General features: G+C 43.3%; 1 protein-coding gene across 1 annotated transcript in view; it reads right to left on the reverse strand.

Annotated features, from left to right (window-relative positions):
- LOC126443015 (tyrosine-protein phosphatase corkscrew-like) overlaps positions 1–20,342 on the reverse strand; it is a 223,504-nt gene that overhangs the window by 6,908 nt on the left and 196,254 nt on the right. Inside the window, exons 12-15 of the mRNA XM_050090863.1 lie at positions 18,958–19,109; positions 5,039–5,130; positions 4,762–4,779; positions 2,920–2,928 (exon numbers count right to left, since the gene is read on the reverse strand). Of these exons, the coding sequence (XP_049946820.1) occupies positions 2,920–2,928; positions 4,762–4,779; positions 5,039–5,130; positions 18,958–19,109 (271 nt within the window). The remainder of the gene's footprint in view (positions 1–2,919; positions 2,929–4,761; positions 4,780–5,038; positions 5,131–18,957; positions 19,110–20,342) is intronic.

Genomic DNA, 20,342 nt, shown 5'->3' on the forward strand with positions numbered 1-20,342 from the left:
ATACGTGCCTCCGTTTGGGCCGCGTCTTAACTGTCGGTCACAGCTCCCGCGACATCTGCACACTGACAGTGGGTTCGGCATACGCCAATTCCTTTAAGTATCCGAATAGCCAAAAATCCGGTGGACTCATGTTCGGTGAACGAGGAGGACACACTGTTGGATCTCCTCGACCGATCCGTCACCTGCTAAATGTCGCACTGAGGTGATGTCGCACGATCTGTAGAAATCGGTGAGGTGCCCCGTCGTGCGTAAGCTGGAGTCGTCATTTTTTTAAAATGAGCTTTTCACTCTGCGGTACAGTGTGTGCCAATACGAAACTGTGTGGCAGGTCGCAACCATGTGCGGGACGGGGATTCGAACCTAGGACCACGGACTTTCTCCGGCGATTGCTCTACCGGTCGAGCTACGAGAGCGCGACTTTAGACTCCCCCCTCCACTTCCTTTCCCTCGGTACCTCACCTCTACCTTCCGGCAGTCGCAGTCACTCTACGCGGGTAACATTCTCCGACAGCACCGGTAACTCTTGTAGAAATAGCCGATTCGCAGCACGCGTTCGGTGATGTGTACGGCTCTGGAAGTCGCTGACAATTCCCGCCCGCACGCCGATACCGTAGCGATCCCGAAGCCTCGGCTTCCCGATCGTTCGAGGATTTGCATCTGCCCAGATGGGCATATTGTGGTAATTTATTATGCCGTCCCTCGCGAATCCTACCTACACGACAAAATACTGTACTAAACATTAGTCACCGTAAGTAAAACAGCCCGTATTTTGACAAGTGTCGCTTCCTCGACATATAATTACAAGAGGTTTCTTTCTAGATGCAACTGATACTCTCTACTGTAGTAATACGTGACACTGTTTTTGAACATTCTGTATCGAATTTAGATGTTTTTAAAAAAAGTTAGTATTAGGGAGGATCTAACCAAGCTCTTTGCATTAAGAATGCTTATATGCTACCCACTCAGCTACTGGTGAATCTTGTAAAATGATGTAAATGTTTTGTATTTAACAGCACTTCAAAAATCTTACGACACTGGACCCTCTTTTTATTTAAAAAAAAAAAAAAAAAAAAAAAAAAAAATCCACCACCACACACTGTGCTACTTTGGGAAATTGATGCCCGAGCTGTGACCTGGAAATTCTGTAAGTACGGACAACACAGAGAAGGTTTGTCTGTAAGGCGCCCGTGTGGGTACAGTAAAAAGTAAGGACAAGGAAGTGGATATGGTACATGTTACGAAAGGAGAAGGGAACAGTAAACTCTGTCTCAGAGGGATATGTGAAGGGAAGAGCAGGCGAAGGACGAAAAGACAAACAGGTTCCAGTTCCCGAATGATGTGCCACAGGGCAGCATTAAAAATGAATTGACGGACAGCTATACACGGAGACTTAACGGACCCGACGGCAAATCAGAAAACTGACAACGACACTACGGACTGCACGTGAGAATTATCCGACAATCAGCTTAACAGCTCACACGTCCGAGTTGCCAACAAGAATAATGTGTAGAAGAACACAAAATAAAACTGACAGTCAGTTTGGCTTCGGGAAAGGTAAAGAAAGGTACCAGAGAGGCAGCCCCACTGCCACGCTCAATAGTGTTAGTGAGACTTTGAAAAGGTCGAGGGCTGTTCGTAGGTTCTTTCACCCTAGAAAAAGTGTCTGCCAGTATCAAATGGTGGAAGGCATTCTAAATCTCCAGAAAAATAAATCTAACCTTTAGGGATAGATAGGTAATCGCTCCGAGAAGGAAGTATACGAACGGAAGGCCGGTAACCAAGGGCTCACGTTAAACAGTGGTGTCGGGCAGAGAACCCGTCTTTCTCCACCGCCGTTCGATCTGCACGCCGAAGCAGCGATGACAGAAATACGAGAGAGATTAAAGAATATAATAAAATTCAGGGTGAAAGGATACAGACAATACAGTTTGCTGACGAGTTTGCTACCTTCGGCGAGGAAGTATTACGGGACGTACCGAACGGAATGGACAGTTTACTGAGCACAGAATACGTGTCGAGAGTAAAACGACACAGGTGAAGACGGCAACGTCGGCCTTAATACGTTGATGAAGAATCGAAGCATCTGAGACGTGGTGCTGTAGAGAGACACTGAAAATCGGGTGGACTCGGATGGGAGGTGAAGGACTGCTCGAGGAAAGTGACGGTCGAGGAGAAGGGCCGGGAGAACGGGACGCGTGTCGAAAGAGGACGGGGAATAGCCTGTCCGTCGAACCACAGGGAGCTGTAGGCGGTGAAAACTGTAGGGTAAGACAGAGACCAAAATACGTCAAGCAAAAAACTGACTACGTACACTGCGAGTGCTACTCCGATAAGGAGAACACGACGACTGTCGTAACCTGATTTCCCAGAAACTTTGCTCGGTGGGAGAGGACTCAAAGTAAAAGAACACCTGTCTCGGCTTATCCATGTATATTGTACCACTTCTAAAAAGTGACACTGAAGTTTTTGACATACTTTTTAGCATGCAATAATCTTAGCCAAAATGGTGGCACAGTAGCTAACATTGCGGGCTCTCATTTTTTCACCCCATATTCAAAACCCAATTATTGCTAATGTTATTTTTATTTTTCATTTATCTGCCCATTTCAGTAGGATATTAGTGTAGTAATGTTTTCTAGTGTATATTGAAATGTGTTTGTCCTTATTTGTCTAATAGTATGTCCGATTGGAAAAAAAGAAAAGTAAGAAAAAAGAAAACGAAGAGAACAATAAATGAACGAGAAAATTATTTGAAATTGTTTTCAGTAAATTCCTGTAGTGTATCTCCATTCACGATCAGTTGCAAGCACCAGTTTTGCTAAAGTGATCTGTCACGTGTGGTTTCTCACGAAATTGTTGCCAATGAATTGTATATTCAGCATTTCTTTACCAAGTGAGATTCGTACGAGGAAACACGACTGTGGCAAACTTGCCTTCGTGTGATGCTTGTGGGGTTCAGGACTGTCGTGTTTCAAATGTTTCTACAGTCGGTATCATCCGTGGGAATGCAACAAAATTTGCCTGTAGAATACAGATGAGAATAAAATACAAGAATTGATATAAGAATTGATATCCGAATGAAACATAAGCGGATGAGATTTCAAAAAGGTTGTAAACCGTGGAAATACCGTACAAAATATATTATATAATAAATTTAAGACACTTATTGTACAACCTAAATGTAATTTTTCCTATTAATTTAATGCCTTCATATCGCAAAACTCAGTAACAAATATCTGTAAATGCGAACATTTTTAGGTTATGCTTTACCGTGACTGTTACTGACATTAAATGAAACAACAAGTTCACTGTTACCAGCCACCATTTCTATTATTTCCACGACGCATTTCGAAGGTTTAAACCTCCGTCATCAGGTGGATTTACATTAGTTAGTATTACATTTGTGTGTGTGTTGTGTTACGATTTTTGGAGGAACTTGTGGCACTGCCTAGTGGAGAAACACGACACTATTTCAGAATATGGTTTAGAATTACTTTTGACAAAAAATTAAACTGATATCTAATGGTAAACATTACCCCTTGTCAGCTTAAAACTGTATGTACATCAACTACTGGCACAAGTGTATATCTATCTGCATATTTTATAGCGTTAACCAGTGTATTAGCCCAACCTTTACGCAGATAATAATCTTAAGACTGCTTGCCCTCCTCCTGCCTCCAGCCTCTCACATCTGTTTATTAATCCCAATCAAAGAGTGTCATCTATGTACGATTTTACTGCAGTAGCCAATATGATCACTGTAATTCAAGTCTGTAACATTTCACCTAATTCTTATCAACAAGTATGAAGTTTAAGCCATTTTAACATTTCACCTGATTGTATAAACGAGTACGAATGTTTAGCTGTTTTAACTTTTCAAAATTGGATTTATATACCACCTGAAGTACACACACATATATTCGACACCTCAAAACAAACACCCCCTAATGCTTTAAACAATTATTCTGTAATAATGTTGTTACGATGTATATTCTTTGCACTTTGGGATTATGCCTTCTCTTCTGCTACACGAACCTTGCACCCAGCTGATTCCAGATGCCACATTTGTTTACAAATGTGGCAGTATACATGTGACGTGTTACGACAGCAAACGGAACCTGTGACGCCTGGAGGTGCTCTGGTTTACTTATTTAATGTTTACCATTAGATATCAGTTTAATTTTTTGTCAAAAGTAATCCTAAACCATATTCTGAAATAGTGTCGTGTTTCTCCACTAGGCAGTGCCACAAAATCCTCCAAAAATCGTAACACAACAGACACACACAAATGTAAAACTAACAAATGTAAATCCACCCGATGATGGAGGTTTAAACCTTCGAACGTGTCGTGGAAATAAATAAAACGGTGATTGGTAACAGTAAACTTGTTGTTTCATTTAATAACAAAAATCTGTTAGTAACCTTCAAAGGATGTGGGTACATAATTAAAAAAAACAAAATAGACAAAAACAATAATTAGGTTTCGGACACGAGGCACAAAACTAAGTGGCCGCAGCAACAGCCACCGAGTCACGGTATCGGCCTAAACGATCGCACGCTAAAAGGCAGTCGAGTTACGCCGAAAAGTTCGACAGTCATTTTCTCAGAAACAGTCGGAGCCGAGACACGCGTTTCCGTATTTCCGCCCCTCTTCCACCGAGCAAAGTTTCCGGGCTACCGGGTTACGGCACCGGTCACGTACCCCTCGCGAGGTGAAAAGGTCGGGCACGGGAGTGGAATTTTTAGCGGGCCACACCGAACCGGACGGGAGACCGTCGACTGAAACAAAAAAGGTCGGTCTTCCGACTGCGCGCACTACCTGGGCAGGTGGGCGTCGGACACGGCCCTCGCGGGCGTCCGCACCTGCCGCACGACGGGAGGCGCCGCCCCCACGCCGAGGCCGACGCCGACGCAGGGGCTGGCGGGCAGCGACGTGGCGCCCTGGCGCTGCGGAGGGGCGGCCGTCAGCCCGGAGAGGGGCAGCGAGCCGGGCGCGGCGAGGGCGGCGGGGGCGGAAGGGTGCGGCGGCAGCGGGGGCGGCGGCGGCAGCGGCAGCACGGGTGACGGCGACGGCAGCTCGTCGCTCGAGTAGCGGATGTTGGTGTACTCGCGGCCCAGCTGGAGGCTCTTCTGCGGCCGCGGGGGAAGGACACACAAATACGTACTTAAAATCTTCAAAATAATGGTGAACATAGTCCCAGAAATAAATCAAAAGAGTTCTAATCCTCCAGTTTTTTTTTTATAATAATTCATTTTTTCTTTGGGAGTGGTGCAGGGAGATAGGTGCAGATCCTTGTCCCACTACCATCTCGTCTGGTATTCAGCTGAAGAGAGCTGTCTGGGACGGATGTACAACTGCTCCTTCTACTTGCGGAGTGGAAATTGCAGACTAGGAATATCTACAAAGGTAGCAAAAAGGTACTCCGAAGTAACTGTCCGTACTGCTTACCACTGTGAAATGTGGTGCCCCGTTAGTGAATAATCTGATACCATTTGTATTTTTCGTACTTAACACTTATTTACTAACAAAAGGTGTTTCATTTTACCAAGTTCTAACACAGTTGAATGTTTTCTTATCATTTGTATTTATTCTCCGCTAAAGTCAATTCTTATAAAATTTTACATTACGTCAATACCTGCACACAAATGGAAGACAATCGTCGTTTTGACAGCTTCCTAATAAACTTTCGGGAATAACAAAAATTTTATTTTAAAACTTTGTTTGTACATAACTGTGAGGAATGACATAAAACACTAGCAAAATTTTGAAATTTTAGAATGAATCTACATGTAAAATTATCAATCTGAAAAAACAAATTTGTAATTGACTAACTCCCATATCTATTTTTATTAATTATTTTTCAATGTTTACGAACAGTTTTACTTCCAAATATTAATACTTAACATTTAATCGCTCAAAACCAATCAAAATTTGTTTCCAAATCGATAACTGAAATCGTATTCGAATTTGTCGACAAAGTAATACAGTTTTGTATTACACATTAAATAAAGCTGTCCTCGACATGACGGCTTTGCGGACACCGGGCACTGCTCTATTTTCTTGGTGCGGCCCCACTAGAGCCGATCGAGGTCCCGAACTGACCCGGGTTCACAGAGCCCGTCCCGGGGCAGCCCGGGGAGTTGCAACGTGGAGAAGAATCACTTCTCGAGTTGCTCGTCCCCTTGCCTCTGTCCCACATCTCAACTAAGCTACCCAGACAATTACACTTTACTGTTTGTGAAAATTGCACTGTCCGGAAGTAATGTTCTGGAACATTTCACAATTTGAGGCCATGTAGAACTGTGTACAGTGAATATAGTGCTAACGGAAGCTTTGCTCGATTACTGAAATGTTTGATGCCGTCTAAATTTTAGCCACTTTTGAGCTGATTTTCCTGCATAAATTATACAGTTCGTACCTGTCGGTGTTTGTACAGATTTCCAACTATCAAAGACGAGTTTTATGTAAGTAGATTTTTCTACTCTTATTTCGATATTTTACCAGGTATCGATCTGATACAGTGAAAATTAGTAGTCACAACTGTTGAAGTGTAAGATCTGAAAAGAAGTCTACATTAGATACAATAGCTTTTAATTTTCAGTGTTATATGAAAACAAAATATCTCATCTCTATGTTTAGTTTTATTAATTTTACTACTGACAATGAAATCAGTTTTATAAAATAACAGAAAGTTTCAATTTTTCACGTTTTCGAAATCTGTAACTCTTGTTACGAACAGTCAGGCCCATAAATCTTCACTTAAATATTTAATCTGAGAAAACTACACGCAAATTAAAACTGTCGAACAGTTTCAGTAACAGAAGCTATCTAAATGTTAATACAATTTACTACCAGTCCTCTAACGTTCTAGGACGTACGTTGACGATATACAGGGTGATAAGAAAAAGCATCAGACACCCACTGAAATGAGAAAACTAAGTCCAGTAAGCACGGGTGTGGAAATTCGTACTTTCCGCGACGAATGAGTGTTTACGGGAGAGGTTCGACGTGGCGTCCATTCGTGGCAAACCGCACCACATCACAAGTCGAGGGGGAATGAGGTCTGGAGAATGAGCAGGCTGACGTGTGGCACTCCCCCCACTCTGTACTGAACTCTGTCAGTCAAAGTGATCATACAATTCTGTAATTCCAACCACTTGGAGTACACTTCAGTGTAAACGTACGTCTCTTCCTCGTCGTTGCAATTTTTACAAGTATCAGTGTACTACGGGGAGTTACAGATTAATGCAGACTCCCGACCGCGACGGAACCCGCTATTTTTCACGTCGAAGAAATGTTGCCGTGACAGGAAGAGGTGATAAGTGACAGTAAAAGTTCCTAGGGTCGACTTGGGAACGAACACTATTGTAACTGGTGGACACAATTTCACGTATTCTTCCTACTAATGAAGATTACATTTGTTAATCTGAAAAGATTTCCATTTTCCCGAATGTCATCTCGCTATCGATTACGAATGGAAATGTTAAATAAACTGCTACATAAGAACTCGTGTATAATTGTTTCTGCGTAACAAAACAGACTGCAACCAATTTACAACTAATGTAATTCTGCATGTAATCGCCGAAAAACCGGCAAACCTCGAGGTTTGGGGGTGGGGGGGGGGGGGGGGGGGGGGTTTGACCGCACAGTCGTTACCCCTCTGTCGTGCAGTTCGGTCGAGGTCGGTTCACAGTCGAGGTTACGTCAGAGTCTGGTGGCCACGAAAAATAAATTGTAACGTATCAATTTGACACCTTATTACTCCGTTAAAAATCTAAGGATCTATACATTGTGAGAAGAAAGTTGTGTGTGAAACTTTAAATTTCTTACTGTTAGAATAGCCCCTGTGCTGCCCACGTATCTGCCGTTCTATCGACTTTATGCCCTATATCGAAAATTCGAGTTTCATTTTTTCTGAATGTTTACACGAGAAAGCAGCATTAAAATTTATAGGCAAATCAGAGGAAGTTACGATATGTTCCGCTTACAAAAGGAGGGCCACAGGACGAGGCTCCCGCGGGCAAATTAATGTGACGCTGACCCTGGAGCGATCGTACGGTCGTGACTCACTCGGTCTTTGTGGATATTGTCGTGAAGTGGTAAATGCTACGCTGTACTCTCATTCTCTGTTGAGGAATGCAATACAATGGATTAGCGTACAAGGCAAACTGAGCAAACTTAACACACACTCATTTAATATTTACATCACATTCAGGTACGTATCCGTACAAAATACACGTACAATTGGTGTTTACTCTCAAATGATATTAATCCCGATTTACTGTTCACATTTTACACTTCATTATAATTAAATCTTTTCGAAGCTACTCAAATGGTTTGTACTGTAATATCTCTGATGTAAAACTTTGGCAACAGTTGTATTACTGTGTCGAACATGTTTGTGTAATTTGTGGTGTTACGGACCTCGTGTTGTTTCGATGTGATTAGCAGAGGAGATTATTTATAAAAGTGGAATACAGAAACAAGTAGTCAGTGACAATTCATTTATTACGGTGAATAGAGAATAACTGGAATCAATTTTGTGAGCAGGAACATCTTCCCTTCAGACAAAACGGTGACCGAGTGAAAATGGGCGACGAACTAAAATTAATTAAAAGAGCATTTTACTAATCTGAACTTAAATTTGTAAAAACTGAAATCTCTACATTTCATTTCTTCTCAAGATATGAGAAAAAATGGAACACTGACCAGATTGCAACATAGCTTGGCAAGGTATGATAAACATTAGTAATTAAATTATTTCTGTGTTGCAAAAATAAGAGGTAAGTTAGAATAAACATAAAAGCCTACCACACTGTTGCACAAAATAGGTCGTGGACCACCACGATAAGTGCCAAAATATGCGGCAATAAGGCAGCTCGACTCTGTCCCCTGGAATAGAAGTAAATCATCTATAAATGTGCTCTCGAAAGTATTGCTACACACAGTGCAGAGATGTGGGACGGGAGTCGAATAAGAGGCGGAGGAGGGAGGGGCGGGAGGGAGGGGGGGAGGGGGAGGGAGGAAGGGGGAGGAGGAGAGGAGGAGGGACTTTTGGGGAAGAGGTCGTGTGGCCGTGTGGAGAACAACACAAGAAGTGTGACTATAGAAACCAGGAAGACAACACCTGTTCCAATGGAAACAAAATAGCTGTCGTGAATCGGCCACTTCGAAAGGACGGACGGATGAGACAGGTAGCTAGAGAGTGTTCAGAAATGGACTCCACGAGGGTGACAGAGGAGAGGACGTGCAGAGGGAACAGTGAACGAACGTGTCTGCGAGGCGACAGAAGGAGACCGACCGAACAGAAAGAGGGGCGGGGAAAACGGGAAGCGAGCAGAGGCGACAGCCGTAAATGACGCGCACGGCACGACGAGGGTGCTACCGCTGTGCACACAGAGAAATCCTAACTGACCGAGAATGATTGTAAAAGCAAAATTACCAACATTTCACGAACCTCTCTCAGGGCACGACATAACAGATTCCAGAAAGACAGATCACGTGCAGGTGGCTACTTTGCACACGAGATGGGGGGGACAAAAAAACCAAAGAATTCAATCTGGAAACATATCCGGTATTCACTGATTTTAAGAAAGGTTTCAATACATTTGACAGGAGAAAACTTTGGAAAATCCTGAGACAGAGTAAAACCTCATCACACATCGTAAAAGCAAATCAGAACATATAAAGGCAAAATGTGATAACTGTCGGAACGGAAACACACTGACAGAGGAGTAAGATAAGTGTGTTGCCTCTCATCGCTTTTGCTCGAGATATTCGGGGTGTCTCAAGACTTTCGGGTCAAACTGGAACAGACGACAGTGGCTCGAGAACCGATTACACTGAGACGGGGAAGCGACGGTCCAAAATGCGTATCTATTTTGTTACGGAGATACACGGCATACACCGCACGACAGCTACGTGGCTCACAGCGATTGTTGGGCCGCCAGTGTCGAGCACGTGTGTCAGTGACGCACCCAGTTCCGCACGAGTCGTCCGACACGACGGATACCTGGCACGGGGGACAGTGGTGTGCTCGCGGCACAGGTAAATGCACCGGTGCGGTGCGTTCTGAGAACTCAGTCGCGTACCCCACGTCTCTACGGCAGGCGTGGGTGTGTGCTGTTGCCGTGCACACATTCAGACTGGCAGTCCGCATTCTCCCTAAGTGGTGCACACTGTTACATCCATAATATAATAAATATGCATTTCTGACCATTGATTCCCTACCTCAATATACCGTATTTACTCAAATCTAAGCTGCACGTGAAATTTGAGACTCGAAATTCGAGGGGAGAGAAAGGTTTTAAGCCGCACCTCCAAATTGAAACAAAGTTAGTCCATTGTAATACGAGACACAATTTAGGTCGAATGAATGACGATACAGCTACAGTAGTTTGGTTCGAGTCTTAAGCCTAGCAGTTAAGCTTTACCAGGCAGCCATTGCTATGCATCAGGTGCTCCGTCCGTATTTATACGGGTACCCTTCCTTTTTCGCATACTTCGTCTGGTTTGAATTGATTGTTTATTTTTCTTTGATCTGATAAGTGCCGTTCTCTTTGTTATAGGTGTTTACATCACACTAAGCTGAAAATGCTTCACTGTACTGTGTCACGCATTGTTTGTCGCATTCTCATAATGACTGTTTACGGCCTGTCGCCGCTCGTGGCATGGCTTGCTTTTGTGCGCGCTACCACGGCTTACAATAATAATAATAATAATAATAATAATGAAAGAGGAATCGTCTCATTAGTGAGACAATGGCAAGAGACTGCTTGCCATTTGCTGTTACTTACACTCTTTGTTTGATAATGATCAACAAGAACCAAATAATAGACTGCGTAAGATACAAGATGTTCTGAACGAGAGTTTAGCAAAAATTTTTGCAGACGCCTCTGTAGTACATTACATTCTGCACAGAAATTAGTGATCTTAGATTTAAAAATCTTGTCAATTACCGTGCTTCATTTCTGACTGTGTCATATTAGGCATAAGAACAATACAAATATAAACATGACACGATATGTATATTATTCCGCATTTGCTGTTGTCTCACTCTAGTTTCGTAGTTTATTAGGGAGACAGGATTTAAATCAGTTAGCAGCAAACATGAAAGAATACATGGCAAAATGTTTATATTCATACGGTATTATTGTTATGGTGAAAAGAATACTGCATGCGATTCACAATTCATAAAATTTCCTATTAGCAACCATCTCTTGTGACAGGTAGGAAAAAATTCAGAACGTAGAGTTGGCCATATTGACAAACATCCCAAACAATCTTGCCAGTCGGATTTTTGTAGTACGTTCAAATGCTGCTACATTCGAAGATGAACAATACGGAATTTGTATTTACTTCGTTGGATAATGTATCAAAATGCAGTGGTCAAAACTCGGGGCGGTGAAAAAAAGCTCGTCTTCCGCCTTTTTTTTTAAAAATTTACTGATGCAGAGGTTTTGTTGCCAGTATTTATCTTTGTGCGTGCAAAGCATGCCTGTGTAGCGCTACATACTTCGACGACAGAAGTTAGTTGTGGCGGCACCTACCAACATTTTTCAGAACTTCCGCTTACTTTGCACTCGATTCTAAGCCTCAGGCAGGTTTTTGGATTACAAAAACCAGAAAAAAAGTGCGGCTTAGATTCGAGTAAATACGGTAACCAGTTGTAAACCCACTATCACCAGTTTTGATTTGACCCGAGAGGTTTGACAAACCTCGTACATTAACAAAATTAGCAGTGGACGGAGGCACGATCCCCGTCGCAGAATCGAGGAGGACGGGCGAGTTGACCTGCACGGCTCAACTGTTTGCAGACGAGCAGCTTCTTTTAGCAGAACCCGAGGACGATCCACAGACATTGGTGGAGATCCTACTCACAACAGCAAAAATGTAGAACGTGCACATCTCCCTCGACGAATCCGGCGTTACGGCCTCCGACGGGAAAGACCGCGAGATAACTGTAATTTCAGTATGTGACAAGGCCCTCGGGCGAGAATCGGCATTCGAATACCTGGGGCGTGACACCGACTCCATTCGAGAAAATAGTACGCGACACAAAATAACAATTTTGACGGGGCTAATAAACGGCACCTTCAGACATCTCCCGTTCTCGTGGCACGACCGTACAGTGGCACAGCCAAACCCACCACCTCGTTTGGCAGCAGAGAGAGAACACTCCGTGGAGATGAGGAGTGGAGGCCGCTGAGTTCTGAAATTCGGTTGACGAGGAGAGCAGCTGGCTGCAGTCCACAGGAGAGGAAAAGATGTGACGGCATCCCTAAGGACCTCAAAGTAAATGTAATTCTCTACACAGTAGAGAACTGTCTCAGAGAGAGCACTTACTACAGACGAACACTGGCCGGATCCTTTGAAAAAGCCGCAAATACTGACCAACAGGTAGACGAGATGTAGGAAGACCAGCAGGGAGAAGGAGTGAGCCCACAACAGAGCACAAGGCCTAATATTGGATAGGAGGAGGAAGAAGAAGAAGAAGAAGAAGAAGAAGGAGAAATGATGTCACCTGTCAGAGACTGTGGTGATGCCATCACACAGACAGACAGAACACGATGTGACCGGCCAGAGATAATGCAATGCATCCAGCATAATGTGCCATTCTGCAGTGCCCTCCGTACAGCTCGTCATGATGACAGTTAGGTATTAGTTCAAGAAATTCAAACAATAGTCGCCCGGGATGCTTCATTTTTACAGGTGGAGTGAATCCCATTCGATGGCAAAGTTACAGCTGACTTTATTTCGAGATGCGAAGGGCACCGTACTTGTACATTTCTACTAAAGTGAGATTTTGGACCGCTTCGACCTCACTCTGAAGGAAACGTGGCCTAATTTGGCTAAAATAAAGAGATTTTTCACTGCGACAATGCACCAGCACATTCATTTGAAGCTGTTGCCACAAAACTGTAAGAATTACATTAGAAACTGCCGTCGCACACCTATTCACCTGACTCGGCTCCCGCAATCTCTTCTTCGAATTGAAGGTAAAGAAATATCGCACAGCTGAAACGTTCTGCTCGAATGAAAGGGTTACTGGAGAGACAGAAGTGTAGTTTAGAGACTTTGACAATTCCTATTTCTTGGAATGATTAAAAAATTTGCTTGGCTGTTGTGAAATAAATAACTTGTTATCGAAAAAAAAATGGCACCTTCATTCTGAACTTGGCTACTTACTCATAAACATCAAATATTGCAGTGATACTGGAATCAGTAAAATTATTGGATATCTACGACAGCAAAACAAAGAGAGCTTACGAATAAATTAGTGAAGTGAAGTGAGATACAAATCGAGAACTGTGTCCACTTTTAAAGTTGGACAACAGTGCCATAGATCGTGCGACTAACTGAAGAGAGAAACTTGAGTTAACTTGCTTGTACTGAGTGAGACATGGTAATCTGTAAACGTTCAGTTCGAAGGACAACTTCTCAGCCAACAATACATTTGCAAAATCTTTATCTAGAATGACTGATTTTTGTAAACAGAGTTACCATCATCTGATCTGTAAATAGTGTACGTAAACTATCAAGCATATTAGATCACGAAAAATAGTGTACAACGTCATAAATATAATAATACACAGCCTGAATTATTAGACATACCTCAATAAACCTCAATACAAGTGCCCAGTTAAAGCTATAAATGTACTCCCATCTAATTTAGGCGGATAGTCTATGTAGGACACATTGGTACACCAAAGTGAAAATCAGTATTTACAGTATATTTTGGCAAGTGTATCCGTTTGATACTATGAGTCACAGAATACATTGCTGATACAGTCTCACCCCTGAACTGACACCAGGCAAGATAGCTAGGGGACATGTTGATGTTTACTGCAGCTAGAGGTTCCTCGGGTATTAGTATCCTTGTCAGTTGCAAATATACATATGTTATTTTAATAGAATTGTGGCAACCGGTATACAATTATAAAATTTTTGCTGCCACATTTCTTTGAAATAATACGCTTATATTTGCACTCACTTACGATGTCTAAACGTCACGTCGTCTTTTTCGACATACCGTTTTACCTCTGTACGGTTACGTATGCTCTGGCTGTTCTCGGAAATATTTTAGCTCGAACCCGCTACAAAAACTTTTATAACTGTATACCGACAACTACATTTTTATTAAAATTATACTTCAGCTTCTGTTTGCTACAAAAAGTTTATATTTTTCTACTAGTTACCAAAACTTTATTAAAATTATGTACGTACAAAAACATTGTCACATAACCTGGAAAGTTTCAGTGAAACGGCTCGACCGAAATTGTAATTACCCTGAGGATCAACTTACGCTCTGAAATCCCAATAAGTAAACAAATATTAGTTTGGTGCAAAGGTTCACAGTATTTTTGTTTTGCACGTTGCTATTCTGGTTGCTGCAGGTTTCCTATCGACTGTCATTCTTTATTTGTAGTTCACAGTTGCCGTCCGAGTTTACATACTGTCATTCTGTCGCACAGGGAGCAGTGGGCACTGGAAAATGGAGTGCCGATTGGAGAAGTTGGAACATTCCTGACATATTCTGCTGTTCACATTTAACAGAAGGGTGACAGCAACAGAGACCGCCAGAAACACCTGTGCCGTGTTTGGGGATAGTGTTACTGGACACAACACGGCTATAAAATGGTTTTCTGTTTTTGAGGAGGATCGTTTTGACATTAGTGACTCTCCACGTTCAGGAAGACTTTCAGAGTGTGATCAAGACGATTTCAATGGATTAATCCACAATGATCCACGTCATTGTACTAGAGAACTGGCAGATGTGACAAACTGTGATCATTCCACCACTGCGCAACATTTGCACGCAATGGGGAAGATTCAAAAATCAGTTGTACGGGTACCGTACACTCTAAGCCGGTGTCACAAAAGTCAGCGGGTGGCCGTACGTGCACCTCCGCTCGCTCGTCATCGACCGGCTCGCGAACGACACTGACCGCTCCTATCCTGTATCGTTAGTGGTAACGTGAAATGGTCTCTTTGTGCTACCGTATTTACCCGAATCTAAGCTGCACTCGAATCTAAGCCACACATGAAAAATGAGACTCGAAATCGAGAAAAAAAATTTTCCCAAATCTGAGCCGCACCTGAAATTTGAGGCTCGAAATTCGAGGGGAGAGAAAAATTTTAGCCGCACCTCCAAATCAAAACAAAGTTGGTCCATTGTAATACGAGACACAATTTAGGTCGAATGAATGACGATACAGCTACAGTAGTTTGGTTCGAGTCGTAAGCTTAGCAGTTAAGCTGTACCAGGTAGCCATTACTATGCATCAGGTGCTCCGTCCGTATTTATACGGGTACCCTTCCTTTCTCACGTGCTTCATCTGGTTTGAATTGATTGCTTATTTTGCTTTGATGTGATAAGTGCCGTTCTCTTTGTTATAGGTGTTTACGTCACTCTAAGCTGAAAATGCTTCACTGTACTGTGTCGTGCATTGTTTGTCGCATTCTGATAGTGCGTGTTTACGGCCTGTCGCCGCTCGCGGCATGGCTTGCTTTTGTGCGCGCTACCGCCGCTTACAATTTAAAAAAAGAGAGGGGGGGGGGAATCGTCTCGTTAGCAAAACAATGGAAAGAGACTGCTATTTGATGTTACCTACACTCCTGTTTTCTTTGATAATGATCAACAAGAACCAAATAATAGACAGCGAATGATAGAAGATGTTCTGAACTAGAGTTTAGTGATAATTTTTCTCCATTTGAAAATCTTTGCAGACGCCTCCTTAGTACATTACATTCTGCACTGAAATTAGAGTCATCTTAGATTTAAAAATCTAGTCAATTGCTGTGCTTCATTTCTGACTGTATCACTATTACGCAGAAGAATAATACGAATATAAACGTGACACGATACGTATATTCTTCCGCATTTTCTGTTGTCTCACTCTAGTTTCGTAGTTTATTAGGCAGACAGCATTTAAATGAGTTAGCAGCAAACATGAAAGAATACATGGCAAAATGTTTATATTCATATTATTCTTATGGTGAAGAGAATACTGTATGCGATTCACAATTCGTAACAGTTCCTATAAGGAACCATCTCTTCTCACAGGTAGGAAAAAACTCGGAACGTACAGTTGGCCATATTGACAAACACCCCAAACAGTCTTTCCAGTCAGATTTTCGTAGTACATTGAAATGCTGCTACATTCGAAGATGCACAATACGGAATTTGTATTTACTTCGTTGGATAATGTATGAAAATGCAGTGGTCGAAACTCGAGGTGGAGGAAAAGGCTCGTCTTCCACCTTTTTTTTTTTTTTTAATTTATTTACTGACGCAGAGGGTTTGGTGCCAGTATTTATCTTTGTGCATACAAAGCATGCCTGTGTTAGCGCTACATATATTCGACGGCAGAAGGTAGTTGTGGCGGCACCTACCAACATTTTCCAGAACTTCCGCTTACTTTGCACTCAATTCTAAGCAACAGGCAGGTTTTTGGATTACAAAAACCGGAAAAAAAGTGCGACTCAGATTCGAGTAAATACGCTAACTTAAGGAGCCCAAACATAGCAGCAAGTCCCCGTAAATAGACCTGCACGCATCCACTGAAGAATATACTGTGCTTCTGGTGGAACAGCAACAGCCCGGTGTACTACGAATTGGCTTCCCCGAGGGGTAACCGTCACTGCCGACATTTACTGTCAACAACTGAGATGCCTCACAGACACAGTTGGAGAACGCCGACCGGGAAGACTGGGCGATGTGACGCTACTCCACACTAACAAAAAACATTAGCAAAATATACAGGGCACACCCAAACTCTACCGATAAATTCTCGAGCGCACCGAGAAATATTTTCGGGGTATTTCGGAGTAAGGGGCCCCGACACCTCCAGCGGCTCATTACGGAGACTGACGTAATTACGATTTATTCACTTTGTGTCTCCCCCCGGTAGCTGAGTGGTCAGCGCGACAGACTGTCAATCCAAAGGGCTCGGGTTCGATTCTCGGCTGCGTCGGAGATTTTCTCCGCTCAGGGACTGGGTGTTGTGTTGTCTTAATCATCATCATTTCATCCCCATCGACGCGCAAGTCGCTGAAGTGGCGTCAAATCGAAAGACTTGCACCCGGCGAACGGTCTACCCGACGGGAGGCCCTCGTCACACGACATTTCATTTCATTTCATTCACTTTGTTACCTCACTGCCGTCATTTCTGTGAAAATACCGCTTACACAGAATATGCGATAACCAAAATGTACACCAAACACAGAGTAATGCAACCGTCCTCGGGCAGATGCGAGAGCAGCGATACTCGGTCGCCCTCACTGCGGGAACAGACTGGCGTAGGGTCGTCTGCTCGCTCTCCCGCGGCATTCGGTGAACCCGCAGACGCGGTACGTGTCGGACGACTTTCTGCCCGTACACCTCTCCGCAGTACTGCCCTGTTTCAGTGTACGACTTGCAGTGGCAGGAAAAACAGACCCAAAATGGAACTGACCGACTGGCGAATGTGGGGCCGAGCATGGAGAGTACAATTATAAATGGGAACTACTGTACGTGAACGGGACAAGTCCGGTTCTGAACGAGACGCACAGCTCACACCTTTGACATTCACGGTGTCGTGCAGATATTTACAGGGCTGCACAGATACGAGGATCGATACGGGTGAGAAATCGAGTGAGGTGCGATTGATCTGTAATGAGGTGCTAGAGACAAAAGGTGCCTTATACCAAACTAGTCAGAAAATATCCCCGAACAGCGTCAGAAATTTTCTCCTCGATCGGCAGCTGCACTCGTCGAGAATAAGTTGCCGAGGGGCGGGCGGGCACACACGTAACAGGACTTTGTGACGGACACTTTACGAACTGTTCGATACCGCCCGAAATAGCTTTTCGGTATACCACATTACACAAAATCCAGTATGTAATGAAACACCTTTTTCTTCACAATTTGTGATCAGATGCTAATGCACGCATTATGTACATGATACAGTATAATTAATTAGCTTACCAGCCTGCAAAGTAATTAGCCAGAATCTGTCATTACCAGTAATGGATTATTTCAAAATCATAAATCTGATAACAGTTATTGAAAAACTAATTATGGAACTGTTGAAAACAACACGTGAAGATGTCACGGCAATGTTAGCATCGAATTCCACCTCGTAACTAACTAGCAAATTAATCACTGAAATTTGATTATTTCACGTAAAGCCCAATTAACCATTCAAAATGTTTCACGACACGAGACGTAATTAATTTCATGTAGTACCCTAGGGAATAGTGTTATAAGAGATACAAGACTCAGAATGCCTGTAATTAATTTTGTAATTATGCCTTTGACAAATCTGTGATATAAACAAATGACCCTTTTGAGATTCAGACAAAAGAAATTCCACAGTCTACAAACCTCTCCAGTTTATGTTAGCACAAAAAGTTATTCAGTACTTAACAAGAAATATGTGATTTTGGGTCAAGTATTGTTAACTACATTTCATTACTTTATCTCCGTCTCAAAACCTAAAAACCAATATTTGAAACTATATTCATTATAAACAAACATTTGTTTACTTCAAAACTGCAACGAAAGTTTGTAACTGTAATTTCATAAATCTATTTTGCAAACAATGTGCCCAAATAAACAAGTATTGCCAAGAAAGTATATTAGTAGTGCAGTACGTTAAGCAATAAAAAAAATTCAGGTCGCGCCGAGGTTCTAAACAAAGATTTTCCGGAGTCAGCTTTTGACTTTTATTTAAAATGCCAGATCCTGAAATGTCGAGTTCTCGGGACTATCTGCAAATGGATTAAGCACCCCGATGCACAATTTCTGCAATGTGGTGGAAATGTCTGTCACAAGAGCTCAGTAATCAGCCCCGTAAAGTTTACTCGAATTGGCAGCAACTCGCTATCAAGTTAGACAATTTGTTTAAGTGTCGTGAAGTTTAGCCGACCAGTCTTAAGGCGGTCACGTCAGGAGACACACACATAGCACACACCTGCTCGGCCTGGGCGCGCTGGCGCACCGTCTCGATGTAGTGCTGCACGGCCAGGTAGACGAACTTGTACTGCGCCTCCGTCTGCACCATGCCGGAGCGCTGCGCCCGCACCATCTGGATCGTCCGCTGGATGTCGATCTCGCAGTCCAGCCCTGCAGTGTGGCAAAAAGACACGCACCTCAACTACATAGAACTGAAAACATAAAATGAACTGTTTTTGTTATGTAACGTGAAAAAATTCCATTTCCACACATTAGTGAAAACACATTTGAAATTATGCGAGAGTCATATACAGAAATATCATTTGGCCCTCTGTGCCGTCGGCCCCGTTACTACGGAATTTGGCGAAGTTAGTGGGTGGCCGGGATGCCCTTCCTGCCGCCACCCCGTACCCCGATCTCTTCTTTCGGTTACCTTCTACACTATAGCGTACCTGTCCTTTTAATGTACTCGGAAAGTTTCACTGAGCCACTTTCCTTGTAAGTGACAACGTGTGAAGGTTACTTTCGTCCTCAAGTCTCGCCCACCAGTGCAGTTTGAAAAGAAGGGAAGTGTGAGTTGTGTAAAAGTGGAGAAGAGAAAACAGACTGGTCTGAACAGAAAAATAGGCCAAGTGACGGAATGCACTACCCGCTCTATTTTTCCATCACCGTAACGGACAAGATAAAAACGGGACCGGCAGTGCCAAAAGGAGACAAAAGTCGAAAGTAAGTACCGGAGAAGAGGTACGGCGACGGACGAATGTACGGGGGGGAATAGTGAGAAAGTACGGTCAGAAATTTGGTACAGAGAAGTGCGAGGCGACTGTGACACCATTTGCTCGTGCCTCTGTCCGACACGGGAGCAGAGTCGACACGGTTATTAACGAATTTGGCACATTTAATTTGAGGGGAAGCCAGATTCCATTCTCATAACCACCCCGTCTACCCCCAGGACGGATTATATATACCCTCAACTGACTACACGTAGTGTTATCCGTGTGACAGTCAATGAAGATTTTCTAACTGTTTGTGAATTATGTAAGTGAGGCGGGACTTCGGTACCAGCCCGGTAGTCGACTAGTGGGACGGAGGGAACCACCTACACAGCACACCGGAGGTGGCCGCACACCAACTCTCTTAGTCGATCCCGAGGGAGGATCGGACGGCTCCCCGTCGTGGAAGTGGTGCTCCGACACGTGTGGTTATACGGGCCGGTCGTGAAGTTGCGGTGACGGTGGAGAATAACAGGAGAGTAGCGACAAGTGTAAGTACTGGAGGACAAGTGTGACAGAAAGTGGAAAAATCAGAGTGCCTGGGGACCACATCAGAAGACAGTGGGAGAAGTTATACGGAGATTAGTGAAACGTGAAGATGTGGCAGATCGTAAGAAGCCTAGTACGGAGC

Source organism: Schistocerca serialis, unplaced genomic scaffold, assembly GCF_023864345.2.
Source record: "Schistocerca serialis cubense isolate TAMUIC-IGC-003099 unplaced genomic scaffold, iqSchSeri2.2 HiC_scaffold_1420, whole genome shotgun sequence".
NCBI classification, from domain to species: Eukaryota; Metazoa; Arthropoda; class Insecta; order Orthoptera; family Acrididae; genus Schistocerca; species Schistocerca serialis.